We start from the raw sequence: 10,823 nt of genomic DNA, 5'->3' as shown, positions 1-10,823 counted from the left end.
TGTGTGTGTGTGTATGTGTGTGTGTGTGTGTGTGTGTGTGTGTGTGTGTGTGTGTGTGTGTGTGTGTGTGTGTGTGTGTGTGTGTGTGCATCTAGAATAAAAATAATCAACTAAAAATGAGATAAAAGAAATTTTAAACTTAATATAACAATAATTCAGAAAACGAAAGTTTTTTCAATATTATGTATATTATAAAATAATATTCTAACACACAATTCCTCCAAATTGGAGCTTTCCGAATATAAACTGTCATAGGTACATAAACGAAAACATGTAAATGGCCCTGACAGAGAGAACAGAAAAAGAAAGAAGTGAGATAGAAGTTTAGATGGAGTTACTGGGGAACTTACTGATTTCGCGCATGCGCACTCCATTTTTGCCAACATAAAATCAGGAGAGTTGCGCTACTGTATATACTGTGCCTATGCCACACACTTATTCAAATCGAGTTCGAATGCAGTTATATTGCTAACCGTCACTGCTATAAGAATTTTATATAAGGAGCGGAGCGAAGCATCGTTTTGTTTTCTTTGTTTTGTATATATTGTGTTTGTGATTACGAGAATTTTATTTTTCTCTTTTATGAAAAAACGTTCTTTTGTAGAGCGAAAAGGTATGTAAATGTTACGTGAACATTAAGTAATTGTGTGGTAAATAATAATTAGCGTCGATCGAGGCACTGCCGTGTCTTTTAAAACTTATATAGGATTATTTGTTGCAAGACATTGACATTGCGAACGACGCGGTTTCTTTTATTATCGTACATACGTTACTATTAATTGTTGCTTTGTTTTTTCTCGTTTAAGTAAGATATACATATCACATCTGATGATGAATATTGAGTTGGATTTTGTAAATACAACTTTAAATGTCTTTTACTTATTTTCATGAAGCATCTATTGATTTTTTTGAACGTATGTTCTATCTAAATGAGCGCAAAATATAAATATATTTAATGGTTATTTCAGAAAATTTTCTTTTTCTTTAGTGTGCATGGTTTACTTAATATATTTTCTTTCCTTTATATTAAGTATATACTTAATATAATATACTAATATAAGTATATACTAAATTTACTTTTAATTAATTTTCTTTTGTTTAATACTTTTAAACTCTGAAACTTTTTATTTCTATCTACAGCGTTTGGCAGATGGAATCTCGTTTACCGAAACCAAAAATAATGATAAAGGCGAGTAGTGTAATGGATATAAGTGTTAAGAATAATAATCATAAAATAACAAAAAATAATAATATATCAACTTCAACATCAATGGTAACGTCAACAATAACGTCGACATTAACATCAACATTAACCTCAACGTCAGTAGGTTCGGCTAGCATGAAATCTATGACTGAAAACAAATTACCAGTTAAACAGGCCTTAGTTCGAGCAAAGACGTTATCTACAATCACACGATCAGATAATGTGCAGAGAGCAGTAAAACGAACAGCTACTAATGTACCACATGGAGAAGCAAAGAAACCTTTCGTTAAACCTGTTACTAAAGCACTATTGGACAAGCCAATTAATAATGCATTAATGACTAATAATACAGTGAAGAAGGTAAATAAAATTATCCAAAATGACATAGATAATAAGACAGGCAAGATAAAAAAATGGGATCTACGAGGTCGTTTGGCACAAACAAATGATAAGTTATCAATTGTACAACAAAAAAATAAAGACACGGAGTCAAGATGCAATATGCTCCAAGAATTGGTAGATACTTTAAAAACCAGTGAAACTGCATGTAAAGCTAAAGCAGAAAAACTTGAAGTTTTAAATAACACTTTGACTAACGAACTTCAGACTCTAACAGTAGAAATATTTGCAATTAGAAAAAATGAGGAAGATTTAGTAAAACAATTGAAAGAATCAAAAGAATTGTGCACAAGTCTTTCTTGTACATTGAATGAATTTCAAGAAAAATGTAAGAGTCAAGAGGTATTGAACTTGGAACAAACTAAACAATTAACAGTTTTGAAATCAGATTTAGAATTGCAGAAAAAGTTAAATAAAGATTTGAATATTGTCAAGGAAGAATTACAAGCGTTAACTCATAAAATGGATAAAGAACGTAGAGTATTGCACAATACTATACAAGAATTAAAAGGCAATATTAGAGTGTTCTGTAGAGTTCGCCCCAGAACTCTTAAGGAAATTGAACAAACGAAACCGTAAGTAAAATGTGTTTTGTGCTTTAGTAGCACAATTATTAGCTTAATATATTCTCAATGTTTAACCAATGTTTTGGCAATAAACATTGCTACTAGGGATAATTTATTATTAGGAAAAAATTGAAGTGCTATTAAGATACATATATGTATATACAGGGTTGGATAGTGCTAAGTTAAAAAGATAAAAGTTAATTAATTTTAACTTAACTTAGTTACATTTTAGACTTTTAACTTTTTAACTTAATTTAGTTACATTTTATCGATAACTATTAATCCTCATACAATGCGAGAGGATAATGAGTATATAATTTAGTAATTTTATATTGTATAATCGTTACTTGTGAACAAAAATAACTAGATTCTTTAATAAATATGCTGTGAGAAAGAAGAAAGTACGAAAAATTATGTAAAATGGAATAAAAATTGTTTTTATATAAAAAATGGTTTTTTAACAAGATCGAATTTGAAAATAAAGAAATTAATACGTTTTCTTTATTTTAAACATGTTTCTAATAACACTTTAGTTTCACATTTTAATGAATTTGTTTTAGGAATTGCTTTGAATAAAATTTGGTTTTATTCAAGGAATTAGTGGAAGAGATAATTTTGATATTTTATTTGATTTGTGTTTGAGTAAAATTAATGTTTGTTACAGGCTGTGTAATATAAACTTTATAGACGATTGCACTATTGAAGTAAGCAAATCAGATGGATCAGATGCAATCGGAAGCTGCAGTCGGAAGTTGCGAGGAATAAAACAAGAATTTTCATTTGATAAAGTATTTACTCCCAACGCATCGCAGGCAGATGTATTTGAAGAGTTATCCCTTTTAGTACAATCAGCTCTGGAAGGATATAATGTTTGCGTATTTGCTTATGGCCAAACTGGTTCTGGCAAGACATATACAATGGAAGGGGAATGTGGATTACAAACCGAAGGCATGATACCTAGAACAGTATGTTCTTGTATATTTGCAATATAATTATAAATATGAAATTGATAAGCTCTAGTTTACGTTAGGGGTTCGGATATTTTTTAGATTCAATAATTTCGTGTATTCGCAACTTGACGGTTTACGTAAAGAAACACCGTTTCGAAAGTTATATAACACACATTTACAGTGCAAACGCATGTATGCATGCACGTACCCGCGTACACGCCCGCGCTGTTCTATTTAACGTGACCATTCTTATATCTTTGCAGGATATGGTCGAATCAAAAATATTCAGATAAAAGTTGAATGATTTGATACAAATAATAGTAAAATCAATTTTCGAAAAAAAAAAAAAAAATTGATTTTTCAAGGTCATAACCATTTTTTTAATGGAATTGTGTGATTTTTTTTTTAGATAATGTGATTTCTCTGATTATTCCGCACATAAAAGCGTATTAATTGAAGATATTGAAAAATCAATAGTTTCTGAGATATTTCATGTTTTAGAGCCGGGTTCACCAATGCCAATTATTTAATCGACGTTTAACTGACCAATCTCATTGACTGGTCAATTCTACTAAACAGCAAGTGCGATTGGTCAAATAAACGCCGATTAAATAATTGGCGTTGGTGAAATCGGCCCTTTATCTGGCACATGAAATGTAAAATATCTCGTAAATTATTCATCTTTGGTAACTGTACTTTGACTTTTATGCACAGAAAAATGAGATCAACAATTATAAACAAAAGATGTGCGAATCAAGGTTTTTTGATTTCGAATTTTTTTTTGTCGAATACAAATTGAATCAATTCGAATCTGAATCGAATCTGAGAATTGATTGCGTGTATAGTGAAATTACATACACGCGCGCACACGCATGTGTGCGCGTGCGCTTGTAGTGTGCGTTGTGCATGTGCAATTACATTACTTTTTTATATAAGTATTTAAGTAATAATTAAATTACACTTTTATACAAGTACAACTAATTTAATGTTTTTAAAGAATCAAAGTTATTTTTATGTAATTTTCCAGGTACGTCATATATTTAAAGAAATGAAACAGTTTGAACTTCTTGGTTGGGAGTATCATATAGAAGCAAGTTTTCTGGAAATTTATAATGAACATATTGTTGATCTTCTTGATTCTCAATCAAAAACACACGAAATACGAATGGTTGACAATAAAAGTCAAGATTTATATGTTAGTAATCTTCGGGTAGAAGAAATACATAGTCCTGAAGAATTGCATAAATGTCTTCAAACTGCACAACGTAATCGAGCTGTTGCGGCTACTCAGTCAAATGAACGGTCAGTATATTTAGTTTAAATTGTAATAAAAAGTTTTTAAAGAAACAAAATTTTTATCTCTCTTTTTAGTTAAATATCGGAAACGTATCTATAATTAAATCATTATTGGGATATATAATTTAACATTGAATTTAATTTGGAATATATAATAATTTATATCCTAGTTAATTCAAATTGGTAACAAATAGGCTAATGAATCTCGTTGGATGTTAATAGTTAATTGTCTATTGTTTATATTAATATTATAAAGATAAAAAATATACAAAGATGTCAATGTGCATAATAAATAATTAATAATAATGTTAAACGTTTCGATCTATTAAATATCGGTCATTCTTAGTGTACATTCTCACAATCAAGACATATATATTTCAAATTTAAATCATTAATTTCTAAGACGTTTTATAATTATAGTTATTTGGACAGTTAGATTTAAATTTATGTACACTGGAAATGACCGATATTTAACAGATCGAAACGTTTAATATTATTATTATTATTATTTATACACATTGACATCTTTGTATTTATAATATTAATATTTTTGGTATTTATAATATTAATAAACAATAGACGATAAGTTATTAACATCCAGCAAGACTCGTTAGCCATTTGCTATCTGAATTGTTATTCATTAGAGCCACTTAAATTAAGTATTATTTTCAATTTTATATTCTAGATCATCTAGATCGCATTCTGTGACAAGAATACGATTAATTGGTACACATACCATAAAACAAGAGATATCGATAGGAAATTTAAATTTAGTCGATTTAGCTGGATCCGAACGTTTGAAGACTGAAGAAGCTGTTAGAACTACAGAAACAAAAAACATTAATAAATCTTTGGCAAATCTTGGTAATGTCATTTTAGCACTTTTAAAGAAACAAGAACATATTCCTTATAGAAATTCTAAATTGACTCATTTATTGATGCCTTCCTTGGGAGGCAATTCGAAAACTTTGATGTTACTAAATATATCTCCATTAGACGAATGTTATAACGAGACATTAAATTCGCTAAGATTTGCTAGTAATGTCAATAATTGTAAGATTGAAAAAGTTAAACGAAGCCGAATGATTTTATAGAACACGCTAACTAGAGTGTGTCCGGTTAAAGAATAGTACACATTACCTACATACTTTTATATATTATATATACATTTTTTATTACTACAAATAATTTAAAATAATTTAAGGAAAACATTCTCCTGTGATTGGTGGCAAAATCATGATAAAAGTTTGACATTAATAATGATATAATAAAGACGAGATTGATAACGAGTTTTTTGAAAATACATTATTAAAATAAATAATACATATTATTGAAGAAAAAGTTTATAAGTGTTAAATATACAATCTAATCATTTTATCAGTATACGATTAAACCGTTTATTATTTTACGAGTAAAATAGGTCTATTTTATATTGTGTCAAATTATGATGTGGCACATAGTATTATATATGTAAACAACCTTTCTTTTTTAAATTTTTCTTAGTTTATATTACTATCAGATTTGTATATTTAAACAGACACATATAATGTGGAAATAAAAGCTGACATTTTGAAAAAAAATATTGATAAGAGCCCTATACGGTCGAAGCTAGATTTTAAAATGCTTTAAATAATTCAATCTTGAATCACTAAATATGATATATATGTATTTGACATATATGTATATACCACAATTGTAGTCCAACGAACAAATTTCGCGAATTAAATTAAATTCTAATAATTTAAAAATTATTAGAATGTTATTAGTGGTTTAATTGTGTTTAGTCCGGAAATATTTCGGTGCACAGTTCGTTGGACTACAATTGTGGTATATATGTCAAGTACATTGGTATATATCATATTTAGTGATTCAAGATTGAATTATTTAAAGTATTTTAAGATCTAGCTTCGACCGTATAGGGCTCTTATCAATATTTTTTTTCAAAATGTCAGTTTTTATTTCCACCGTATAGGGCTCTTATTTATCGGTTGTGTCTCTCACATACGCGGTCTGAAAAATATTATTAAAAATATTGATATTTTGTACCTTTTTAGTAATATTTAATTTTCAAATGTGTATAATATATATGATTGAAGACATAATAAGGTAGATATTGAGATAATATCAAGATATTCTGTTTGAAATTCAAGACCTTTGAAAAATGTCTCGAGTAAATGTTTAGTATAATGCCCCCCATCCTCCGATTTTCCTGTAATTTTGTAAATTTGTGTATTTTCATGCGTAGAATATATTTCGAGAAGGGAAGTCGTCGCGCGCGCTTGCATTTCGTTTCCTTCTTTTAATATCAGTTTTTTCATATCGGGGTAAGTTAGAAAGTAATAATTTCGTGATAATTCTATATACGTTTATTCTTTGCATACTCTCTGCTCAAAACTCAAATTATTTTCTTATATAACTTAAATTATAGGAAATAAGATCGATTGTGTATCTTAAAATGAGGTGAGAATTATAAAAGTAAACAAATCCAGTAGAACATTCATAAATTTCATTGATCAATACCTAGTGAATTTGCTCACTTTTGTAATTTTTAACTTATTTCAAGAATATAATTGACTCAATCTTTAACAATAAATCACAAATCTTTTATTAAAATAAGAGTTGTAATAATTTAACTGATACTTAATAGAAGATTGAAAAAATTCAGATACGCGAATTCAAATAAATCCTTCTAAAAGGAAAAGATCAGGATCAGACAGTGTAGGAGAATAAATTTCATTCGTAGATAAATAATGCATCATCTAAGATTTTTTTTTAGATAATCTTAATAAATTTATTTTTAGTGCTTACAACGCGCAATACATAACTCGATTACAATCGTATGGTGAACTCTGAACTTGGATTAGCTGTAGTTCGCTATCGTCTCCTCAACTCGCAGGAAAGACTTAGAAATAATGCGATCCGGTAAAAAAAACCCGAATCGACGTAAGGTCGCTGAACCGGCGAACGTAATTCTATCTGCGCCAATATCTACCAATATTATAAATGTAATTAAACAATGGGCCTGAAGTTGCAGAGTATTTTATCGTGGAAATTGATAGCCACCGGTTGCATAACCCAGCCCAACGCCACGTTGTGTGTGCGTGGTAGCACGCGCTACTTCGTATTGTTGCTCCATATTATTGAACATTTCCTCCTGCTTTTTCAGAATGTCCGGTTTGGCTCCTACTGCCGGTGCGTTAGGTAGATCGCCCTTAATACCCATCAGTCGCTTAAACTTGGCCGTCACCTTCCCATCCTGATCGTGCGTGAAAGTCGTCCCCATCCACGTATTAGCAGTGGAAGCCGCGGTCGACGTACTGTTACCGTCATCCTGCTTCGACTGTAAAGAGATAAAAAGGCGATTGTGGAATGAGATTGCGTGTCGGATACACGTGTCTCTTAAGGATACTACTCAGTTGGATAATCATCACCTTGTTTGCCCAAAGCAGCTTCCTCTTTTGGATCTGCTCCGCGTACTTGCCCTGCGTCGCCGTCGCCAACGGATTGTAGTAGCTCTGTTCGCCTTGGACACCACCAAGCATCACAGTATCGCCGCCCTCCGGCGGCTTCAACTCTATGCCTAGTTTCTCCAACTGAGCCAGTTTGTTTCGTCCCTTTTCCTCCCGATAACTCATCGTTCTAAATGGTAGCGATGGTGCGCGGTCCCTCGATCGCGATCTCGATCGCGTGCGATCCCTCTCCTTGTGGTAGCTCGAACGCTCATCCCGATATCGATCCTTGGACCGGTCGTCCCTGGAGTGTCGTCGATCCCGTTCATTGCGGTCGCTGCGATCCCTGCGTCTATCTCTGTCGTTTCTGTCGCGATTACCTCCACGATCCCTCCGGTCATCCCTATAATGATGATCTTTGTCGCTCCTCTCTCTATCATCACTTTTTTCGTCTTTAGACGATCCGAGGGACGTTTTGCGCTTGTCGTCATCCCGATTCCTGCGATCTCTGCTTCGGTCCCTGTGATTATTATCACGCTGCCTTCGATCGTCATAACGGCGACTTTTGTCAGACGAATGACGACTCCGATCGCTACGGTCCCCTCGTCTATGATCGTCTTTCGAACTCGTATGATTCTCATGATCGCCTCGCCTGTAAAACGATTACGTTCTGCAGGGGTATACCACACAGATGCGTATTATTATTCTGGATACGTGACAGGTGTGTATAATTTCGATACAGTTTTAGTGAGATATATCAAAATTACTGTTTTCATAACAAATTGATATCCGTAAAATATCTCTAGCACCTGTACTATATGTGTGTATATATATATGTGTGTGTGTGTGTGTGTGTGTGTGTGTGTGTGTGTATAAAATTAACAAACCAGCCTACCTCTGGTCTGATGGAGAAGGCAAAGCCCGAGAAGATTCTGTTCGTGAGCCAAAGGTAGACTGAGCCGTTGTAGGACTGTTTGCGCGTTCGCTACTAGATTCCCTCGATGAATTGTTGTTATTGCTCTCCTAGAGAAAAGAAAAGAAAATTATCAATTTTAATATGGATCTCTCTTACATATTCCACTATGTAAGAAATAGCTCTTAATTCCTACCACAAAAACTATTTTAGAATGCGTAACTTCAATACACGCAAAGTTGAATTCTTTGACAGCGAATAATATGTATTAGAAAAACGTACACTTTATATAAAAAGAGAAAATACTCTTACACATAGTAAGTATAAAAAGTATAACACAAACTTGAAGAATTTCTCTCTATAAAAAGCGGAAATTCAATTTTTTTTCTTTTTGCATCAATTCTTGGTTGTATTTGGTACAAAAGATCAGCGACACTTTGCGTGTCACTCTAAATGACAATACAATTTGTATGCACTAATTACCGAAGTAATAGGTAAAATGAACCAATAAAACAACCATGTCACAAAAAGGAGAGAGAGAGAGAGAGAGAGAGAAAGAAATATGAGGGCCCTTCACATCAATCTGCCTCTGCAGTTAGTTATCACCCGAATATACTTGTACACGTGATTTCTTTGATGATTGATGTTTTGTTAGTGTTACCTTCTGCTAGCTTCCTCTACTCACCTCTGTCTTCGGAATAGGACTTGGGGGTAGTCTTGAAAGACCCTCACACAGCATAGACCTTGCCGAGATGCGTAGATATTGTATCATGTATTACCAACAGAGCTACGTGTTAATATTGTCTCACGAAATGGCACTATTCCCATTTACTTATCATTTAAATCATTTTAATTATGTGAATGATAGCCTGATTATCCTGCGTTCAATAAGGTTTCAAGGTCCTGTCTTATTTGTATTTCAACTAGGAGCGTTAAATATAGACTTGTTCAATAATAGCTTTGATAATACTGCAGCTTGTACTCAATCACAATCAAAACTATACCGACGATACCAAATAAGCCGAACATAATTGGAATCTTTGTCAATACACGAACATTGCTTCCTATCTTGCAAATTTGTTTCTTACAGCATTAACCAATTGATTTGCCGACATGACCTTGCAAAACCAGATACTATCCCCTCTATGTATCAGACCTAAGACTTTGCATGTACATACAGCACCCGTAAAGTCACTGTGGTATCTTCTTAGGCATTGTCCGAATGTTCGTACTTAACAACTAATTAAGAATTATCGGGGCGTGTGATTTTACTATACCTCACTCATGTCCATTTGTACTGGGTCGTAGTTGGCGTCGCTCGCTCTTCTGTTTGCCTCTTCTTGTCCCTGAGGTGGCGTCTAGAAAACAAGATTAATTATTTCGAATCCAAGTTACTTAAAGTCTACTGCTACATTCGCCGCAATTCTACCTTTATAGATTATGCGTGACGATTCGTAGAGGGTTGCAAAAGAGAGGAGCACAATCGCATTTCTAAACATCTCTAGATCGTAAACCGTGGTGTTGTGTGCAGTTGGTGTGGGTGTGTGTGGGTGTGTGGGTGTGTGTGTGTGTGTGTGTGTGTGTGTGCGCGCGCGTGTGTGTGTGTGGTGGACAATACGCACAAATACGCGCAGCAAAGCCATCTCTCGAGCAGTACGCATCGCTATGACGCTGTATCGAATTTTGACCGCGGCGATGTTGACAACAACGTCGATGACGGGCAAGAGGATCCTCGCGTTTGCTTACCTTCGTGTCCGAATTGTTGCTATTGTCACCGTCACTGGCGTAATTCGCCAACGAGTCCATAATGGCGCGTGAAACGCTCAACTGTCCCGCTGTGTTGGAGTAATCGGAGTCGGACGAATCGGACTAGGGCGATTGACGGCGACTGACGGCGACTACTGTCGCTATGGCCAGCTACGGCTGTTACTGGCCGCTACGGCCGAGCGTAAGCACCAAGCTTATGCACACTTATGTTGCCAAGTATCGCTGGCTAGCGACTGCTCACTGCTCGCGCCTCGCAATGCAACGTAACGCTGCGTAACC

General features: G+C 33.7%; 2 protein-coding genes across 4 annotated transcripts; one reads left to right on the top strand and one right to left on the bottom strand.

Annotated features, from left to right (window-relative positions):
* Window positions 1–453: 453 nt before the first annotated feature.
* LOC108723175 (protein claret segregational) lies at window positions 454–5,638 on the top strand. The gene is made up of 5 exons (XM_018448717.1): window positions 454–613; window positions 1,141–2,178; window positions 2,834–3,134; window positions 4,147–4,421; window positions 5,101–5,638. Exons 2-5 carry the CDS (start codon window positions 1,151–1,153, stop codon window positions 5,507–5,509), a joined length of 2,013 nt encoding a protein of 670 aa, XP_018304219.1. The 5' UTR covers window positions 454–613; window positions 1,141–1,150; the 3' UTR covers window positions 5,510–5,638.
* Window positions 5,639–7,290: 1,652 nt separating this feature from the next.
* On the bottom strand, window positions 7,291–10,815 carry LOC108723188 (arginine/serine-rich coiled-coil protein 2). Of its 3 annotated transcripts, none has more exons than XM_018448741.1 (5): window positions 10,524–10,815; window positions 10,055–10,135; window positions 8,760–8,887; window positions 7,847–8,516; window positions 7,291–7,755 (listed from the first exon to the last, which is right to left on the bottom strand). In XM_018448741.1, exons 1-5 carry the CDS (start codon window positions 10,581–10,583, stop codon window positions 7,456–7,458), a joined length of 1,239 nt encoding a protein of 412 aa, XP_018304243.1. In that variant the 5' UTR covers window positions 10,584–10,815; the 3' UTR covers window positions 7,291–7,455. The 3 variants fall into 3 exon arrangements, with proteins under 3 accessions (XP_018304243.1, XP_018304245.1, XP_018304244.1); XM_018448743.1 differs by lacking the exon at window positions 10,524–10,815 and adding an exon at window positions 9,463–9,520 and having other exon boundaries at window positions 10,055–10,130; XM_018448742.1 differs by lacking the exon at window positions 10,524–10,815 and having other exon boundaries at window positions 9,463–10,126.
* Between the last annotated feature and the right edge of the window lie 8 nt (window positions 10,816–10,823).

The sequence above is a fragment of the Mycetomoellerius zeteki genome, unplaced genomic scaffold (genome assembly GCF_001594055.1).
Source record: "Mycetomoellerius zeteki isolate Tzet28-1 unplaced genomic scaffold, Tzet1.0 scaffold224, whole genome shotgun sequence".
NCBI classification, from domain to species: Eukaryota; Metazoa; Arthropoda; class Insecta; order Hymenoptera; family Formicidae; genus Mycetomoellerius; species Mycetomoellerius zeteki.
Note: the sequence above shows the minus strand (reverse complement) of the source record. Positions and strands in the feature narration are given on the sequence as shown.

Excerpts from the sequence above, each read along its gene's own strand:
- LOC108723175 (XM_018448717.1), top strand. The coding sequence starts at position 1,151 with ATGGAATCTCGTTTACCGAAACCAAAAATAATGATAAAGGCGAGTAGT. Across the intron at positions 2,179-2,833 it reads GAAATTGAACAAACGAAACC|GCTGTGTAATATAAACTTTA; the intron begins GTAAGTAAAATG and ends TGTTTGTTACAG. Across the intron at positions 4,422-5,100 it reads GCTACTCAGTCAAATGAACG|ATCATCTAGATCGCATTCTG; the intron begins GTCAGTATATTT and ends TTTATATTCTAG.
- LOC108723188 (XM_018448741.1), bottom strand. The coding sequence starts at position 10,583 with ATGGACTCGTTGGCGAATTACGCCAGTGACGGTGACAATAGCAACAAT. Across the intron at positions 8,888-10,054 it reads TACAAATGGACATGAGTGAG|GAGAGCAATAACAACAATTC; the intron begins GTATAGTAAAAT and ends TCTTTTCTCTAG. Across the intron at positions 8,517-8,759 it reads CCTTCTCCATCAGACCAGAG|GCGAGGCGATCATGAGAATC; the intron begins GTAGGCTGGTTT and ends ATCGTTTTACAG.